Raw genomic sequence first — 21,559 nt, forward strand, 5'->3', positions numbered from 1 at the left:
ACATACACACAAAAACACAAACACACACACACACACCCCACACACACACCCCACACACACACACACACACACCCCACACACACACCCCACACACACATCCCACACACACATCCCACACATCCCCCCCCACACACACATCCCCCCCCACACACACACACACACATACACACATACACACACCCCCCACACACACACATATACACACACCCCCCACACACACACATACACACACCCCCCAACACACACACATACACACACACACTCACACACACACACAAAAACACAAACACACACACACACAAAAACACAAACACACACACACACACCCCACACACACACACACACACACACCCCACACACACACACACCCCACACACACACACACCCCACACACACACACACACCCCACACACACACACACATCCCACACACACACCCCAGACACACACCCCACACACATCCCACACACCCCACACACACACACACACACACCCCACACACACACACACCCCACACACACACACACCCCACACACACACACACCCCCTCCCACACACACACACACACCCACACACACACACCCCCCCCACACACACACCCCCCCCACACACACACACCCCACACACACACATCCCCCCCACACACACACCCCACACACACACATCCCACACACACACATCCCACACACACACACACCCCACACACACACACCCCACACACACACACACACCCCACACACCCACACACCCCACACACCCACACCCCCCCCACACACACACCCCACACACCCACACACCCCACACACACACACCCCCCACACACACACACCCCCCACACACACACACACCCCACACACACACACCCCCCACACACACACACCCCACACACACACATACCCCACACACACACACATACCCCACACACACACATACCACACACACACACACACACACACACACACACACCCCACACACACACACCTCTCTTCACAGAATAACACAATGTTCCCTAAAAATATTTTTTAAAAACCCTCCATTTTGTGCACAGACAGAGGCTACGAAGAAGTAAGACTTGTCCTGAATAAATCTTTAACCACCTTTGTTTTGTCTCCATTAGGGCCAGCCAGGACCACAGGGGCAGAAGGGAGAGGTAAGTGTCATCAGAGAAATACCATCGATGGAAGGTTTTGGGAACCATAGGTTCATATTCACTTTTTACCTGCCGAGGATCACTACACAACCACTGATGCAGATACTGTATCCCAAAAAATGTTATTTTTGGAATGAAGTATTAGTTGGACGAGCTCCTCGCACATTTACAGACCCACTCAGCAGTTGCATTGAGTGGCAATGGAAGGGCCAAGTTGCCACTGTCCCTATTGTTATTGACAATTTTCCCAGGTGGGGATCAGGCAGCTGGGAGTTGTCAAATCCATGGCAGCCCATGGCCTTGTACAAGACTCAATGAAAAGGTGGTGCATCCTGGGAGGGAGGAGAGAGAGGGAGAGAGAGAGAGAAGGAGCAGGAAAGAATAAATCCGATAATGCAAAGGCAATGAAGTCTTTATTATTATATATACTGTTGTCTAATTCAGTTTGCAGCTGAAAGCTATTTCACACTACCTCAATTTCTGAATTAGCAATGATGTTGTGGAACGCTAGTTGATCTGATATTAATTCTCTTTGGCCTTTCTGATGTTTTCAGGCAGGAGGTCGTGGTGAGGTGGGACCCAAAGGTAACCCTGGTCCAGCCGGCGTTCCCGGAACAGATGGTGTTCCTGGTCCTCCTGGGTCAATGGGTGTGGCCGGAGAGCGTGGAGTCCCTGGCATTACTGGAAAAACAGGTGCTCCTGTAAGTAACTTCTTCAAAAATATTGTGGGGGGAGGGACTGTTTGGCTTGAACTTTCTTTCTGGTCTTTACAGAGCGGCTAATGAACCTGAGCCATTTCATGCGGTAGGTTTCCCAATAACTCAGCGCCACACTTGCCTGGCATGAGCACAGATCCCTTATACATGGAAGCTGCTAATTCCATAAAATCATACAGAACAGAAAGAGGCCATTCAGCCCATCATGACATTGTGACAGGCCCTTTGAAAGAGCTATTCAATTAGTCCTGCTCTCCCTCTTCCCCCCGTAGCCCTGCAAATTTCTCCTTTTCACTTCGATTCAAAATTCTCTCATCTTGTTTCCAAATTCTACCCTCATGTTCCAACCCTCTGAAATCTCTGTGCTCCTCCAATTCTGGCCTCTTGCGCATTTCCAATTTTAAGCCCTCTGCCATTAGCGGCTATGCCTTCAGCTGCTTAGACCCGGAGCCTCTCTACTTCTCAAATTCTCCTCTTTTGAGTTACTTTTTAAACCATACCTCTTTTCACCTTTCCTAATATCTCCGCATGTGGCTTGGTGCCAAGTTTTTTTTTGATAGCGCTCCAAGTATTTATCCAATTCTCTTTTAAATGTTACAATTGAAAGTACTTCCACCACTCTTTCAAGCAATGCATTCCAGAGCATCTAGGTAAAAATTCACCCGCTGATTTATTTGCAAGTTGGAGGACCATCTTAAGGAAGAGTATGTAAGCAACCTGGGTGACTTGCTCTAAACCCATTGATTCTAAGATTATCGTTTCATGTGTCAAATGCTTCTACCCCAGAATATATCAAGATATATATATAACAAGAGCCTTTATCACAAGTCAAAAAATTTGAGCTATATACAGTGCTCACATGAGACATCAGAAGCAGATACTTTGGAGAATATTTACAGCACCAGTTTTCATTCAGATGCAGGCCAGTATTTTTACAAAACCAAAACTGCTCTGGAACTGCCAACAAAATAGTTCAGCAACATAAGGAGAAGAAAAGTTTTGTAAATGGAAAGAACAAAAAGATTTACATTATAGCATCCAAGATAGACATTCAGGATAATTTGGAACACCAGCAACTTTTAAGCATTTCTAAAAATGCTAATTTACACTTAAAGTGGACAGTCTGCATCAAAATCTATTTCATTGTAACATGGACTAGCAGACAACACTGATGCACAGCAACTGCAGGTCGTTAGTGGCTTCAACTGCCAAAGAAAATGTAACCGTTTGCTGGTCACATGAGAATGACAAGTATCTGGGCAAATCACATGATGCAATTTCCAGGGATTCATGGCCTGAAAGCATTAGAATGAGAAATAGCATGGACTCTGCATCCCAGCTGAATTTAGATGGTCTCGTAAAATTAAGATGATTTTTGCATGGTTTTTAATATTCACATTCTTTCCAGGTTAATAGCAAGCTAACCCTGATGTGTCCTCTCCAAACTAGTTCATTAATCTTTACAAGCAGATCCTTTGGTGCTTTTTAAATTGTACTAAGCTGACAACATGTCCTGCATGTTTAGCTTCGGCATGCAGAATCCTAATGACCTGATCTAAACCTTGTATAATACACAGAATAAATTCATAACATGGAAGGATATTAATATGGATGTCTGTATTGTTGAACTATTTTTCATTATTTCTTACCAGATGTTTAAATCGCATCACACCTATTCTATGTTGCTGGTTTATCCAGTTTCTCCTTAGCCCTGTGTGCTGTCTATTCCACATACCCTTTATTTATGTCAACTGATTAAATTATACATCTTTCTCTCACTCACCCACAGGGAAAACATGCAAGTGAGCAGCGAATCCGGGAACTCTGTCACGGCCTGATCAATGGTGAGTTTCACCTTGCACGATGAACATTCATCATTCTTTATTCAGTTACTATGCATTAATTAATGTTTCACTGAAAGCTGTGCCAACTCAAGACTGCAAGAAGGGTATAAATAAAAATAGAGTGGGGTACATTACCTCTCATGTGAGAGACTCCTCTTTACCTAGAGAGTGGTTAGAATGTGGGAGGAACTCTCTATCACATGGGGTGGTTGAAGTCAATAGCAAGATAAACACTTGAGGGAGAAAGGAATACCAGTTATGCTTATAGTGTGAGATGTAATAATCTGGGAGGAAGTTTGAATAGGGAATAAATGCCACCACAGAACAGTTGAATGGCCTGTTTCTGTCCTGTAAATTCAATGTCATATGTAACATCTAAAGGAGTTACCCTTTTAAGCTGTTTATTAGTCATCTTATCCTTGGATGGATAATTGCTTGGAACACTTACTAGAATACAACGGGGGGGGGGGGGGGGGGGGGCTGCATGGGTATGTGAAATTGATTTCCGCCAGTGGCCAGGAAATCAGTTTCACTCCCAATGGTCTTTATGATGAGTCCATTTTCCAGGGTGTCACACACTGGGCGTCAAGACATAAGAACAGAAGAAATAGGAGCTGCAATAGGCCCTTATGGTCCTTCGAGCCTTCTCCACCATTCAATAAGATCACTTCAATGTCACTCTCCTGCCCAATCCCCAGATCCCTTGATTCCCCAAAAACCTGTTGGTCTCAGTCTTGAATATTCTCAGCATTCACAGCTGTCTGGGACAGAGAATTCTGAAGATCCACGACCCTCTGAGTGAATAGATTTCTCCTCATCTCTGGCTGAAATGGCTGTCACCCTTATCTTCTGACTATGCCCCAAGTTCTAAACTCTCCAGCCAGGGAAACAACCTCTCAGTATTTACTCTGTCACACCCTCTCAGAATCTAATATGCTTCAACGCGTCCCCCTCTCATTCTTCTAAACTCCAGTGAATTTAGACGGATTCTATTCAATCTCTCCTCACAGGACAAACCTATCATCCTTTTGCTAGATCTTGCTTGAGGAAACCAAAATGGTACACAGCACTCTAGGTGTGGTCTCACCAAAGCCCTGTACAATTGCAAGCAAGATTTGTTTATTCTTGACATGGAGGTCAATCTTCTCTGCCCTAGGATATCGCTGCAAGAGTTGCCTAGGCCCAACCATCTTCAGCTGCTTCATTAATGACCGGCCTTCCATCATATGATCAGAAGTGAAGATGTTCAATGATAATTGCACAATGTTCAGCACCATTCGCGACTCCTCAGACACTGAAGCAGTCCATGTCCATATGCAGAAAGACCTGGACAATATTCAGTTTTGGGTTGATAAGTGGCAAGTAACAGTCACACCACACAAGTGTCAGGCAATGACCATCTCCAACAAGAAAAGATCTTACTATCTCCCCTTGACATTCAATGGCTATACTATTGCTGAATTCCCCATTACCTACATCCTACGGGTTATCATTGACCAGAAACTGAACTGGACCAGCCATATAACTACTATGGCTACAAGCCGCTCACCTGACTCAGAAATATATCGCCGTCCTTCACTGTTGCTGGGTCAAAATCCTGGAACTCCCTCCCTAACAGCACTTCGGGTGAACCTACACCACATGGACTGCAGCGGTTCAAGAAGGCAGCTCACCATCACCTTCTCAAGGACAATTAGGGATGGGCAATATAAATGCTGGCCCAGCCAGCGAAGCCCACATTCCATTTATGAATGAAAAAAAGTCCATGTCAAAAAGCCCCTTGCAATAATGGCCAATGTACCATTTGCTTTCCTAATGGCTTGCTATACCTGCATGCTAACTCTCTGTATGTCTTGTATGAAGCATCCAAAGCTCACCAAACTCTAAGATATAATACTTTCTCACAAGTTAAAATATATTCGGTTTTTCTATTCTTCCTATCAAAGTGAATAACCTCATTTCCCTGCATTAAACTCCATCTGCCACTTTCTTGCCTGCTCACTTCACCTGTTTTTACTGTATCTCTCAGTAGGCCCTGTGTCACCCTCACAGCCTACCATCCCAGGTAGTCTTTGTATGGTCAGCAAACTTAGATTTGTCAGCAAACTCTCTGTCCTTTCATCTAAGTCATTAGCATAGATTGTAAATAGCTGAGCCCCAGTACTGATCCTTGCAGCTCTCCACTAGTAACAGCCTGAAAATGACCCACTTATTTCTACTCTCTACTTTATGGCCAGTTACTAACTCTCTATTCATGCTAATCTTTTTTTTATTTTATTCATTCACAGTTTGTGGTCTTCGCTGGCTGGGCCTTGCATTTATTACCAATCCCTAATTGCCCGTGAGAAGGTGGTGGGGAGCCACCTTCTTGAGCTGCTGCAGTCATATAAATACTGCTATATAAATGGGAGACTAGTATTCCAGAGACCCGGGGTAATGCTCTGGGCACCCGAGTTCAAATCCAACCACGGCAGATGGTGAAATTTGAATCCAATAAAAGTCTGGAATTAAAGGTCTGACGATGACCATGCAACCATTGTCCTTCTCTTTAGGGAAGGAAATCTGCCATCCTTACCTGGTATGGGTAAGAGAAGGACAATGCTGACCCACATGAGACTCCAGACCCACAGCACTGTGGTGAGTCTTAATTGCCCTTGTTCGGAGGGCATTTAGGGATGAACGAATCTACAAGAGCAGGTCAGAGGCTAGGAATCCTGTGGCGAGTAACTCACCTCCTGACTCCCCAAAGCTCGTCCACCATCAACAAGGCACAAGACAGGAGTGTGATGGAATACTCCCCACTTGCCTGGATGAATGTGGCTCCAAAACACTCAAGAGGTCTGACACTATCTGCTTGATTGGCACCCCATCTACAAATATTCACTCCCTCTACCACCGACATGCAGTGACCTCTACAAGATGCACTGCAGGAACTCGCCAAGGCTCCTTAGACAGCTGCTGCCATCTGGAAGGACAAGGGCAGCAGAGACATGGGCACATCGCCACCTGGAAGTTCCCCTCCAAGCCACTCACCTGACTCAGAAATATATCGCCATTCCTTCACTGTCGCTAGGTCAAAATCCTGGAACTCCCTCCCTAACAGCACTGTAGGTGAACCTACCCACATGGACTGCAGCGGTTCAAGGAGGCAGCTCACCACCACCTTCTCAAGGGCAATTAGGGATGGGCAATATAAATGCTGGCCTAGCCAGTGACACCCACATCCCACTTATGAATGAAAAAAAAGTCCATGTGGTGTAGGTGCACCCCCAGTGCTGTTAGGGAGGGGGTTCCAGGTTCTGACCCAGCAACAGTGAAGAAATGGCGATATATTTCCAAGTCAGGATGGTGAGTGGCTTGGAGGGGAACTTGCAGGTGGTGGTATTCCCATGCATTTGCTCCCTTTGTCCTTCGAGGTGGTAGAAGTCATGGGTTTGGAAGGTGCTGTCAAGGGAGCCTCGGTGAGTTGTTGCAGTGCATCTTGTAGATGGTATACACTGCTGCTACTGTGCATCGGTGGAGGATGGAGCGAATGCTTAAGGTGGTGGATGGGGTGCCAGTCAAGCAGGCTGCTTTGACCAGGATGGTGTCAAGCTCCTTGAGTGTTGTTGGAGCTGAACTCATCCAGACAAGTGGAAAGTATTCCATTCCACTCCTGACATGTGCCTTGTAGATGGTTGACAGGCTTTGGGGAGTCAGGAGGTGAGTTACTTACTGCAAAATTCCTAGCCTCAGGCCTGCTCTCATAGCCATAGTATTTATATGGCTGGTCCAGTTCAGTTTCTGGTCAATGATAACCCCTAGGATGTAGGTAATGGGGAATTCAGCAATAGTATAGCCATTGAATGTCAAGGGGAGATAGTAAGATTCTTTCTTGTTGGAGATGGTCATTGCCTGACACTTGTGTGGTGTGAATATCACTTGCCACTTATCAGCCCAAAACTGAATATTGTCTAGATCTTTCTGTATATGGATATGGATTATCTGAGGAGTCGCGAATGGTGGTGAACATTGTGCAATTATCATTGAACATCTTCACTTCTGATCATATGATGGAAAGCCGGTCATTAATGAAGCAGCTGAAGATGGTTGGGCCTAGGCAACTCTTGCAGCGATATCCTAAGACTGAGATGATTGACCTCCAACAACTAAAACCATCACCCTTTGTGCAATGACCCCCAATCCCATGAGTCATAATTTTGTGTAATCATCTCTTGTGTGGATCTTTATCAAATGTTTTCTAAAAGTCCAAATAGATTGCATCCATTGTTCCCCTTTATCTACCCTGCTGGTTGCATCCTCAAAGAATTCTAATAGAGTTGTCAAACATGATTTCCCTTTCATAAAACCATGTTCATAGAAATTATACTGCACAGGAGGTCATTTGGCTCACCTTGCCTGTGCCAGCTCTTTGAAAGCATTATCCAACCAGTCTCACCTCTTTCTCGATATCCCTGTAAATATTTCCCCTTCGAGTATTAACTCTTTGAAAGTTATTGTTGTCACAAAGAATCCAATAGGGGATTCAGAAGGAACTTCTTAACTATTGGTGAGAATGTGGAAATCACTACCACAGGGAGTGATTGAAGTGAATATTATAGATGCATTTAAGGGGAAGCTAGACAAGCATTTGAGGGAGATGGGAATAAATGGTTACGATGGTTGATTCAGATGAGATAAGATGGAAAGAGGCTTGACTGGAGCGTAAACACCAGCATGGACTGGTTGGGCCAAATGGGCCTGTTTCTTTGCTGTATATCCTATGTATGAATCTCTTTCCATTGCCCTTTCAGGGAGTGCATGTTAGATTATAACAACTCGCTGAGTATAACATTTTTTTCTGAGTATGACATTTTTTTCTATCACCTCTGATTCTTTTGTTAAATACCTCAAATTGTGTTCTCCAACACTTTTTCCCCCAGAAATAGTTTCTCCTTATTTGCTCTATTAAAACATTGCTAATAATTCTATTACCAAATGCCTTTTGAAAGTCTACATACACAAAATGCACTATCTTCGTCAACCTTCTCTGTTACTTCATCAAAGAACTCCTGCCTAATCATGTTATGATTTTCTAGGTGCTCTGTTATCATGGCAGATGCAGTGTAACATGAATAAGTGTGAAGTTATCCACTTTGGTAGGAAAAACAGAATGGCAAAGTATTATTTAAATGGTGAAATGTTGATGTACAAAGGGACCTGGGTGTCCTTCTACACCAATCACTGAAAGCCAGCATGCAGGTGCAGCAAGCAGTTAAGAAGGCAAATGGTATGTTCGCCGTCATTGTGAGAGGTCTTGAGCACAGGAGCAAGGATGTCTTACTGCAGCTGTACAGGGTCTTGGTGAGACCACACCTTGAATATCATAAGCAGTTTTGGTCTCCCTACCTAAGAAAGGGTATACTTGCCATAGAGGGAGTGCAGCGAAGGTTCACCAGACTGATTCCTGGGTTGTCATATTGGGTCCACTAGGCCTGTATTCACTGGAGTTTAGAAGAATGAGAGGGGATCTCACTGAAACGTATAAAATTCTGACAGGATGGGATGGACAGACTGGACGCAGGGATGATGTTTCCTCTGGCTGGGGGTGTCTAGAACAAGGGGTCACAGTCTCAGGATATCAGGTAAACCATTTAGGACTGAGAGGAGGCGAAAAATCCTCACCCAGAGGGTGGTGACCCTGTGGAATTCTCTACCACAGAGGGTTGTGGAGACCAAGTTACTGAATATATTTAAGAAGGAAATAGACAGATTTCTGGACTCTAAAGGCATCAAGGGGCATGGGGAGAGAGCAGGAGTACGGCGTTGAGATAGAGGATCAGCCATGATCATATTGAATAGCGGAGCAGGCTCGAAGGGCTGAATGACCTACTCCTGCTTCTTTTTTCTATGTTTCTGTGGGCAGAATATTACGCTCGGCATGCAGGTGCGCGCCTGATACACCCCAGTGTAAAATGACGCATGATAACGTTGGGCGCACGTCCTGACTTCATCTCGCACTCACGCAATATTTCATTCAGCGGCTGCGTGCCGGCCGATAACTAAAAGACCCATTAAGGCCATCAACAATCGAATTAAATTCAGATCTACGCTGCCCGTTCAACCTTACAGTCGGTGAGCCGGCAAAAAGGCCAAGCGGCCTTTACCTTTTTTAGGAAACCTTATCCACGAGCGGAATGGGTTTTCCTAAAGCAAACAAACATTAAATGAAATCTTTATTTTGGAATTTAAAACACGTGCAGATCCGTCCCTCAGGGAGTTTGACGCGCTCTTTCTTGAGCGTGTGCGAACTACGCTCCAGGCCCTGCTCTCCCTCCTCCCACCCCCCCCTCCCCCCCACGACCCCCCCCCCCCCCCCCCCCCCCCCCCCCCCCCCAGCCCCCCTGCCCGCGCAGGCAGCGCTCAGCATTGCCGCTTGTGATCCACGCAGGGTGGGCCTTAATTGGCCCCACCCGCGTGAAATCACGGTGCGGAGCCGATCGCAGGCTGCTTTCCAACCACCCCCGCCAAGCGCAAGATCCTGCCCTGTGTCATGGAAGCGTTTCACGGGTTATAAAAGGGATGTAGCTATCTCCTTCTTATCAAGAATCCAGAATCTTTAGAATTCTATACCCCAGGTGGCTGTCGACGCTCAACCACTGAGTGTATTCGATACGGAGATCGACAGAGTTTTGGACATTAAGGGAATCAAGGGACATGGGGGACAGTTTGGGAAAGTCGTTGAGTCATTATGGCACTGAAGGAGGCCATTTGGCCAATCGAGTCCCTGCCCATGTCTGTTTGGGGTTGATGTAAATGATCAACCAAGATCTTATTGAATCGCGGGGCAGGATCAAGGGGCCATATGACCTATTCCTGTTTCTATTTGTTATTTTCTGATAATATTGCCCATGATCAGCTGTCAAATATGTTATTTCTTTTCTAGGTAATTTGGTGACAGAGTTCAGAGAAAGACTTCGGAACCCTCACCAAATTGTATATAATTTTGGGGGTGGGAGGAGGCTTGTGTGGTGCATAAACACCAGCATGGATCTGTTGGGCCAAATGGTCTGTTATTGTGCTGTAAATTCTACATAAAATCTTAAAATTCTGACTGCGCAGAGATGGCTACCAGCCACAGTAACTCCACTTGCAACTTCATTGTGCGTGTTAATTTGGTGAAATTGCATTGAAAAGGTTAGCAGTTTACCACAGTAAATGTTGAAATGTCCACTGTGACTGAAATCATGACAATGGGATGTAGGGAACGTTAGTAAGGTTTGTGTGTACCCCATGCAGATTTTAATTTTCTATGTAGAGTAGGGCAATATTGAAATGAAAATATTATTTCTCATGGGCAGTTTGTCTCCAGGCACCGTTATGATTACATACGAACATATGAATTTGGAGCAGGAGTAGGCCATTCAGCCCGTCAAGCATGCTCTGCCATTTGATAAGATCATGCCTGATCTGACTGTGGCTTCTAGATTCCTGCCTACCTCCTTTAACTTTTGACCCCCTTGTCAGTCAAGAATCTGTCTAATTCAGCCTCAAAAATATTCAATGATCCAGCCTCCATGGTTCTCTCAGGAAGAGAATTCCACAGACTAATGATGCTCTGAGAGAAAAAATTTCTCCTCATCTCTGTCTTAATTGGGAGACCCCTTGATTTCAAACTGTATCCCCCAGTTATAGTCTCTCCCATAAGGCAAAATATTCTTTCAGCATCCACCCTGTCAAGTCCCCTTAACATCTCATCTGTTTCAGTAAGATCACCCGTCATTTTTCTAAACTCCAGTGGGTATAGGCACAACCTGTCCAACCTCTCCGCAGAAGATAGGCCCCTTAATCCCAGGAATCAGCCAAGTGAACCGACCCTGTACCGCTTCTAATGCAATTATATTCTTTCTTAAATAGAGACCAAAACTGTACACAATACTCCAGATGTGGTCTCATCAACCGTAGCAAAACTTCGCTACTTTTAAGTTCCATTTCCTTTGCAATAAACAATAACATCCCATTTGCCTTCCTACTCACTGACACAATACTGACGATTTGTGATTCAGGTACCAGGACACCAAAATCCCTCTGTACCATCGAGTTCGGCAATCTCTCTCTGTTTAAATAACATTCTGCTTTTCTATTCTTCCCGCCAAAGTGGGCAGGTTCACAGTTTCCCACATTATTCTCCATTTAGAACTCGGGGTCGCTGTTTAAAATGAATGGGCAGAATTTTACGTCCCCTGGGTGCGCACCCAACCCAGTTGGGCGTAAAGTAGCGCGTGGTGACGATGACATCAGGTGAGCGTCCTGACGCCATCGCACGCTCGCGCGATATTTCGGTCAGCAGGCACGCGCCTCTGCCACAATTAAGAGGCTTATTAAGGCCATTAAAGTTTCAATCAGCGGGGATTTTCTGGTTGCCTGTCCGACCTTACGGCTGGGTGAATCGGCCAGGCGGCCTTTTGCATTTTTGAGGAAACCTCATCCAAGGGTGGGATGGGGTTTCCGAGATTAATTTGGAGAAAAAAAAAGAGTAGCATGTTTTGACACAAACTTCAGCATCCATACGTTTAGGTGACTCATTCTGATGTGTGGGCATTTTTTTCTCCTGGATTTTTAAATCTGTTTTTATTGAATTTAAATTCTTCAGCTCCCTGAGGCAGCTCTCTGCCTTCAGGGAGCTTTCATTCCACCCTCCTCCCCCCCCGCGTCCGCACTGACTTCAGCACTTGTCCTCCTCCTGCTCCCGCCCTGGCAGTGCTGGGCCTTCCAGTGCCCGCTTCACGCTGGCAGGCCGTTAATTGGCCAGCCAGCGTGAAACGCAGTAGGGGAGGGGCATATCACGGGTGGCGGTCCATTCCACAGCTGCACCCGGGCCTGCCGATCGCGGCCACTCGCTGACTGGAAAACCCTGCCCTATGGGTTGCCAATTTAAGACAGCGATGAGGAGAAACACATTACCCTCGGAGGGTTATGAGTCTTTGGAACTCTCTTCTTCAAAGGGCGGTGGAAGCAGAGTCTTTTAAGGCAGAGGTAGATAGACTCTTGATAAGCAGGGGAGTGAAAGGTTATAGGAGGTAGGCGGGAATGTAAGACTGGGGTTATTGAGGTTAAAATCAGATCAGCCATAATAGTTTTGAATGGTGGAGTAGGCCCGAGGGGCTGAGTAGTCCACTGGTCCTAATTCATATGTTCGTATGTGCCAAATCTTTGCCCACTCATTTAACCTATCTATATCCTTTGCAGACTCTGTATATCCACTTCACAACATACTTTCCTACCTTTGTGTCATCAGTAAATATAGCAACCATACATTTGGTCCCTTCATCCAAGTCATTGATATAGGTCATAAATAGTTGAAGCCCCAGCAATGATCCCTGTGGCAATCCACTTGTTACATCTTTCCAACCTGATAATGATCTATTTATCCCTACGCTCTGTTTCCTGTTGGCTGGATTGATCCACTATCCATGCTAATATGTTATCCCTACACCATGAGATCTTATTTTGTGTAGTAACCTTTGATGTGGCACCTGGTCAAATTCCTTTTGTAAATCTAAGTACATCACATCTACAGGTTCCCCTTTATCCATGTTGCATTCTACTTCCTTGTTAAAACTGATATAATGATGCATAGGTGAATCACAAAATGGGAGTATGTCTCTTCTTGATGAATTCGAAAAACTATTCTCCAGTACTTGGGAACGTCAAAATTAAGTCAATGAGAAACCCAAGGTACATAATTTGGTTCCAATTTAGAACTAAAAATGGATTTTAAACTTTTTGTTGTACTGATTTTACAAAAATTTTGAATTTAATTGACAAATTTACATAATTCTGAGTCTTTCCCACTGAATTAAATTCTTGTGTTGCAGTTATATCCAACATGAGATAATGAAATTGCACATCCCATTCTTCATGGTTCCGAGAGGATCCTGCTTTGCTGATCCTTCCTTCCTGCTCAGTGGCTCTTAACTCTTAAAAGCCCAAGACCAGCCAGGACCTGAAAATTATGCCCATATCTAGGATGGATGCTGCAACACTTCTCCCACATTCTGAGACAGGGTTTAAGAGAAAGGGTATCCAGCCTCTAACTTTCACCTCCACAATCTTCCATGTCAATCTCGGTGTTATTGAAACTGCTACCCTTCACTGAAACTTTCCTTCTTGTTTCTCTTAAAATTGAAATATACAATGTGTTCTATTCATTGAATACGCAACACCCTGAGATTAAGCATTAACTCATCGCCCCTTAATATAAAGTGTTAATATCCAGGACTTCAAAACTGGGTTCTGTTGCCTCTCTTGGTCCTTATTCCTCCTAAAATCTTTAAACCATCTAAGCCAAGTTGATTGATTTCATCTTCTCTCCTACCCTTTTCTACCTTGATGGTGTCCAGCCTTGGCCTTTAACCCAGTATTTCCAATTTAAACAAAACACCGGATTAGAATGAACTCAAGAATATAATGCGTTGTTGAGCAGGACAAGTCCTGGGGACACATCCCAGTGCAGTACTAAAGGATTGTCGGAGAAACCATCTTTTTTTGATGCGATGCAAATGCCCATCTTCCCTCTCAGATAGATATAAAAGATCCCATGGTGCTACTTAAAGAAGAGCAGGGCAGTGCTCCTGGTGCCTTGGTGAACATTTATTCACCAATGAACACCATCAGCAACAGAATATTCACGGTCATTCATCTGATTCCTTTTTGGTGGGATGTTGTGTGATGCTGAATTGGGAAAAATAGCAGACCTAGACTGCATTGGCTGTGAAGTATTTAAGACATCTGAGGATGTAAAAGGTGCTGTATAAATGCAAGTTTTTCCGTCTTGCTTTGTAACAGAGGTGAAGAGTCCAAATACTAAAAGGTGCCTGTAGTGTACCAATGCCTGAAATCATGTGGTAATGGGGAATTGGCTTAAATCTCTAACAAGAATAAGTATTTAATAACGAGTTGAATTTTCTTGTTCATTTCTTTTTCCAGATCAAATCGCATTGTTAGCAAATAATCTGAGGAGGCCAATGGCCCCTGGAATGACAGGGCGGCGTGGTGTCGCTGGACCTCCAGGCCCACCAGGGCCAAAGGGCGGAGTTGGCCACCCGGGCAGACGAGGCCCAACAGGATTAACTGGACCATCGGGAGAACTTGGCGATACAGGCCCTCGAGGTAAGAACGAGTTGGAAGGGGTTAACTCCACACAGGATTTGTCCCGTGAGCTAATACTTAGCCACTTGAGAGTACTCTGAACCTTCATGTGTGATAATTTTTTAAAAAGCTGAGCTGGCTATTTGTGCTGTAGTCGTTTTAGTTTGAATTTGCTTTGGGGTTGCGGGCATCGCTGGCAAGGCCAGTGTTCATTGCTCAGTCTTGGTCACCTTGAGAAGGTCGTGGTGACCCTTCTCTTTTGAACCACTGCAGTCCCTATAGTGTTGGTGCTCCCAGAATTGTGTTGGGTAAGGAATTCTTGGATATTAATTTCAAGAATTTAAGGAACAGTGGTATATGTCAAATCCAGGATGGTCTGTGACTTTAGAAAGTCACTTGGTGGTGATGGTGATCCCATGACATTGCTGCCCTTGTAAGATCATAAGAACATAAGAAATAGGAGCAGGAGTAAACCAGGCAGCCCATCGAGCCTGCTCTGCTATTCAATACAGTCATGGCTGACCTTCAGCTTCAACTCCACTTTCCTGCCTATTTCCCAAATTCCTTGACAAAAACAAAAATACCTGGAAAAACTCAGCAGGTCTGGCCGCATCTGCGGAGAGGGACACAGTTAACGTTTCAAGTCTGCATGACTCTTCAACAGAACTAAGTAAAAATAGAAAAGGGGTGAAATATAAGCTGGTTTAAGGGAGGGAAAAGTCATAGGTGGAGATAACCAAACGATGTTACAGACAAAAGGACAAAGAGGTGTTGAAGTTGGTGATATTATCTAAGGAATGTGCTAATTAAGGGTAGAAAGCAGGATGAACAAGGTACGCAACAGGACAAAGGACTCAGTTCTTCACCGATGAGCAACTTTGGAATTTAAATCAAAAAAGGCTAAAAGGTAGAGATAAAACAATGGATGGAAATACATTTAAAAATAATGGAAATAGGTGGGAAAAGAAAAATCTATATAAATTATTGGGAAGAAAGGGGAGGGGATCGGAAAGGGGGTGGGGATGGAGGAGAGAGTTCATGATCTAAAATTATTGAACTCAATATTCAGTCCGGAAAGCTGTAAAGTGCCTAGTCGGAAGATGAGGTGCTGTTCCTCCAGTTTGTGTTGAGCTTCACTGGAACAATGCAACAGGCCAAGGATGGACATGTGGGCAAGAGACCAGGGTGGAGTGTTGAAATGGCAAGCAACAGGGAGGTCTGGGTCATGCTTTCGGACAGACTCTAATTCCCCGAGAAACCAAAAATCTGTCTGCTTCAGCCTTAAATATATTCAATGATGGAGCATCCACAATCCCCTGGGGTAGAGAATTCCAAATACTCACAACCCTTTGAGTGAAGAAATTTCTCCTCATCTCAATCCTAAATGATCGTCCCTTTATCCTGAGACTGTGTCCTCATGTTCTAGATTCCCCAGCCAGGGGAAACAACCTCTCAGTGTCTACCCTGTCAAGACCTGTTAGAATCTTATGTTTCTTGGTGACAAAGGTTATAGGGCACGGAGGTGCTGTGGTGAAAATCTGGTGAGTTACTGCAGTGCACTCGCTGTACCCACAGGGCTGTAATGGAGGAGGGTGGATATTGAGTTCAATCAAATCAACTGCTTTCCACCATCCAGATGCTCAGGGTTTAAATTCCAAAGTTGCTCATCGCTGAAGAACTGAGTCCATTGTCCTGTTGTGTTTGAAAGTGGTAGAGAAGCGTCCAACTACCATGTGACTGGTTGTGTTGATGGCCAGTTGGATCAAAGATAATACAATGATTTTTCAACCAGCATTTAGTGTGCACACTTCATACCAGCAAGTTGGTAAGGAAAAGTCAAAGGGATCAGGAAAGGGTTGGCCATATTTAATGTCTTGAAGAGAGACACATTTTTGATGAATCCAACTTTAGACATCCATGAAGCCTGCCTCCGAGTTTGGTTGTTTGAGCTGATGCTGATGAAGGTTTTCATATACTGTACAAAAGGATGGCCATTTGGCCCAATGTTCCTCTGCTAGCTCTTTGGTGGAGGTGTCCAATTAATCCCATTCCTCTGCCCTTTTCCTATGCACCTGTATCTCTTTTCTCTTCAATTTGCTTTTGAAAGTTACTATCGAATCTGTTTCAACTGCCCTTTCTGATCATAACACCAACCTTTTTTTTATTTTCTCCCCCTTTCCACAAGCCACATGTTTCCTGTTCAAAGTGACGGTGGCTGCTGCTTTCAGTTTATTTTTTATGGAAATTATAAACAGAAGCAAAAAAAAAATCTCTTTTTGAGAGAATGGCAAGAGCATTGGTTTGCACATTGTAAAGTTATCTGGAGCCAGGTGAGAAGTCCTCCAGTGACAAGTCTACCAGGTTCCATCAGTGAGCCAAGTTGGTCAGCTGATCATCAACAGTCCCCTGGTACACCACCTCAGGTATCAACTACACCTCTCTGATCCCAAAAAGGCTCTGTATACAACTTATACAGATCATTGTAGGTGTCAGCCTTGGCTCAGTGCTAGCGAACATTCAGCCCTGGTCTGTGCTGCTGTTTATGCTCCATAACCCCACTTCATCTCACCTGATCATCATATCCTTCTATTTCTTTCTCCCTCATGTACTTATCCAGCTTCCCTTTAAATACATCTGTGCTATTCACCTCAACCACTTCGTGGTAGCACGAAGTAACATTTTCTCTTGAATTCTTTATTGGATTTATTAGTAACTGTCTTATAGTTATGGCCTCTACTTTTGGTCTCTCCCAAAAGTAGAAACAATTCTCTACGTTCATCTTATTAAACCCCTTCATAATTTTAAAGACCTTAATCAGGTCATTCCTTAGCCTTCACTTTTCTAGAGAAAAGAACCCCACCCTGCTCTGTTTTGTAGAAAACATATACATGTTGGAATATTCTGCTAGAATTGTACCTTATAGTCATTAACTTTAGATGAGCTGTGAGAGCAGACAGAGAGCTCCGCAATCTGCAGGACTTCAGTCATTTCCACTGTAGTGGAAAATGAGCAAAATATAATTATTCCATAATCAGGTAGGTATAAAACAGATTGGTGAAAAATCTAGGGCTGAAAATCATTATTTAGTTCCAATTATCTGCATTGTATGTTGTGAAGGAAGTTGGCGGAGGTTAAATAAATCTAAATTACTGAAGACTAATTTATTGAAGGTAGTGTAGATTAGTATGAAAATAAAGAGCATATTACTGAAAGCTGCTGTAATTGTCCTCAGCCCTTAACAGCTCTGTTGAATAATGCTGTGTCCATTCTGAAACTTTCCCCTTTGTTCAACTCAAGGTGACCGTGGTATCAAGGGAGACAAGGGCGTTATTGGCAAAGCCATTGATGGTTTAGTAGGACCTCAAGGGCCTGCAGGTATGTTGCTAAGTACTAGGGATACTAACTTTGCAAACTTGAGCTCCTACCGAGAATCTTTGCCCTGCTGGAATATAGACTCGGAGTTTTATATGTGGAGTCTCCTTCATTTTTTTGTTCATTGACTGCTTTAAATTTTGCTTCAAAGGATGTTATACATTAATCATTCTGCTCCAGGATAATTTAAAAAATGTGTTTACTGTGATGTGAAATATGCAATTTATTATGTTTGAGGTTTAGATAAATGTTACTGCCTGTCTCTGTAATGTCCTCCAGTCTTAAAACCCTCCAAGGTCTCTGTGATCCTCCAAGACTGGCCTCTTGTATATATATATATCCTCAATTTTCTTCCACGCACCATTGGTGGCTTGTGCCTTCAGCTGCCCGAGTCCTAAACTTTTAGGAGAGAATATCCCCCCATTGTGGGGGTTGTGCAGGGGTGGGCGTGGACCTGATTGGTGCCCCCGATCGGGTCCGCGCCACCAGATTAAGGCCCACCCAGCGTGACGCACACCCGGAAGTGCTGAGGGCTCCCTGTGTGGGTGGGGGGTGGGGGGGGGGGGGGGGCTCCCTAAGTCAGGAGTGTGCCCTTTTGCCGATGCCTCAGGGAGGTTAGCTTTAAGTTTTAATAAAGAGAAAAGTATTTAAGACGTCCCCTCATGTGACAGTGTCACATGAGCTGGGACATGGTCAATGAATTATAATGAAAAGATGTATTTAATTTATAAACCCTTCATGAAACTCCATCCCGCCCGTGGATGAGGTTCCATGAAAAATATGAAGGCCGCCTGGGATCTTCGCCTGCCCCCCACCACCGACAACCTTAAGGTTGGATAGGCTGCTTTCTCAATAGCCTTAATTAGTTAATTAATGGCCTTAGCAGGCCTTTGACAGTTTAGTGGGAGCACAGCCGGGTTGGCTGCATGCCCGCCAAACTGAAAATCTAAATGACCCGCGGTGATGTCACCCCACGTTATTTTACGCCTTGGCGAGCAGGCCCCACCCCCACTCGCCAAGCTGAAAATTCTCCCCCTTACTCTTTGACAGGAATGAGAATTAAATAACCAGTGATCAAACTCCTGCAATAATGGTCCTTTAACACTTGTCAAACATTTAATGACCCACTGTCAAAAAATTCATTTATCAGCTATTTGAAAAGTTTTAAGGGAATCAGATTAAATCATTTCTCATAAAACAACATGAAGGTGTCAAAATTACCTGGAAAAACTCAGCAGGTCTGGCAGCATCGGCGGAGAAGAAAAGAGTTGACGTTTCGAGTCCTCATGACCCTTCAACAGAACTGGGTGAATCCAAGGAGAGGGGTGAAATATAAGCTGGTTTAAGGTGGAGGGGGGTTGGGGTGGGGTGGGGGGGGGGTGGAGAAGTTGGGGGGGGTGGTGTGGTTGTAGGGACAAGCAAGCAGTGATAGAAGCAGATCATCAAAAAATGTCACAGACAAAAGAACAAAGAGGTGTTGAAGATGGTGATATTATCTAAACGAACGTGCTAATTAAGAATGGATGGTAGGGCACTCAAGGTATAGCTCTAGTGGGGGTTGCTGTTGAAGGGTCATGAGGACTCGAAACGTCAACTCTTTTCTTCTCCGCCGATGCTGCCAGACCTGCTGAGTTTTTCCAGGTAATTCTGTTTTTGCTTTGGATTTCCGGCATCCGCAGTTTTTTTGCTTTTATGAAGGTGTCAGAACTGCTGCGCTACTTAGGAGTGCGGAGAGAGAAACACAGAAAATACTTGCGAGTCTTAAAACTGATATTGCAAGATGGAACCATTTGATTATGGATAGACCATTGAAACCTATGAAAGTTGCATCGAACACCTTTGTGTTGGAATGCCTAATTCATTCCATGAACCGGGACTAAGGTTGTGACAAAATAATACAGTCAAATGAATGTGGGTCTGTGGAGGTTCTTGAGACTCCGATAGATCTTTAAAATAATCTGATTTGAAATTAAATAGCTATTGGTGTACAAAATAAAGAGGCTTTGATCAGAATCATTGACACATACAAAGGTAGTGAACCAGCTGAAGGAAATAAGTCTAGAAAGATGTGCACTGTTCAATGAGACAGGAGGAAGCCAATCCAGATGTGAAGCTCAAGAAATATTGCAAAGCTCCTCAGAATGTAAGCATTGTGGTAAACATTGGCCCAAATATTCCCTTTGGGGTTGGAACCCCTATTTTCGACCCTGATCAGACAAAAAGAAATGCACATTTCCCTTCCTTTGATTTTTCTGGGCAATCTTTCAATGGAGGATCCAGCAGAACTGACTCAGTGCAGGAAACCTCAGGGAGAACAGCAGAGAGAATCCATGCAGAAGTCTCACTTTTACAGCACTAGCTGCCACATTCTGTTAAATAAAGAGTTTAAATGTCCCAAAACTTCTTTGAAAAGCTACGTAGAGAAGGTAAGTGGTTGAGGGGATAGGGTAACAGTTGGGTAGGGTGGCGGATGGGTAAGGTGGCAGGTGGTTCGGGGGGGGGGGGTAGATGGGTCAGTTCGGGAGGAGTTGTCAGGTCAGGGTCTAGTCAGATAGGACCGGCGGGGAGTTAGGAGGTAGTTGATGGGGTCAAGGGGGTAAGTCAAGTTGGATCTGGGGGGAGTCGGGGGGATTCGGGAGGTAGTTGATGGAGTCAAGTGGGTAGCCAGGTGCTGAGGTCAAGTCAGGTTGGATTTGGAGGGAGTGAGGTAGTGGGGGCTAGTCAGGTTAGGTTGGGGGGGTTAAGGGAGGAGATGGGGGGGTTGGAGGGAGTCAGGGAATTAGGTCGGGTGCCGGGGGGGTCAAGGGTTAATTTGGGGGGGGGGGGGGGGGGGGGGGGGGGGGGTGTGGTCAGTGTGCGTGATTGGGTGGTCAGTTGTATAGTTACCCAGGAATTAGACTGGGTTTTTTTCAGTCTAACATTAGTTGGGTAGGTGGGAACTGTCCGAAGTCTCCAGCTGTTACTCGGAGTTGGAGACATTTTTGGAGGGTCTTGGGGAGCAGGGAATTGTTCATCGGAAGTTCAAACTTCCCAGGTAATTTCCACAGATTCTTTGTGTTGGGATTTCTTAGCACATCTTCTGTGGTACGTCCAGTCCCTGACCATCCAGAGACCTGACGATCTGGGCCATTGGGTCAGAAAGGAAAATAATGGCCAGAATTTTGACGTCGGCGTGTGGGGATGGGCCTGGCACACTGATGCCTAAAATGACGCATGGTGACGTTGGGTGTGCGGAACGATGTCAACGCACATCATTTAGATATTATGTTCAGCAGGTGCGCACCCGCCAAACTGTCAAAGGCCCATTAAGGCCATTAAAAAAACCAAATTGGTTGTCAACGCTGCCCG

The 21,559-nt window shown here is 44.8% G+C and overlaps 1 protein-coding gene across 1 annotated transcript in view; it reads left to right on the forward strand.

Moving 5' to 3' along the window:
• Nucleotides 1–21,559, forward strand: part of LOC121287008 (collagen alpha-3(IX) chain-like) — a 149,679-nt gene that overhangs the window by 124,627 nt on the left and 3,493 nt on the right. Inside the window, exons 31-35 of the mRNA XM_041204425.1 lie at nt 1,117–1,149; nt 1,704–1,850; nt 3,655–3,709; nt 14,678–14,860; nt 18,137–18,214. Coding sequence (XP_041060359.1) covers nt 1,117–1,149; nt 1,704–1,850; nt 3,655–3,709; nt 14,678–14,860; nt 18,137–18,214 — 496 coding nt within the window. The remainder of the gene's footprint in view (nt 1–1,116; nt 1,150–1,703; nt 1,851–3,654; nt 3,710–14,677; nt 14,861–18,136; nt 18,215–21,559) is intronic.

Source organism: Carcharodon carcharias, chromosome 14 (genome assembly GCF_017639515.1).
Source record: "Carcharodon carcharias isolate sCarCar2 chromosome 14, sCarCar2.pri, whole genome shotgun sequence".
NCBI lineage: Eukaryota > Metazoa > Chordata > Chondrichthyes > Lamniformes > Lamnidae > Carcharodon > Carcharodon carcharias.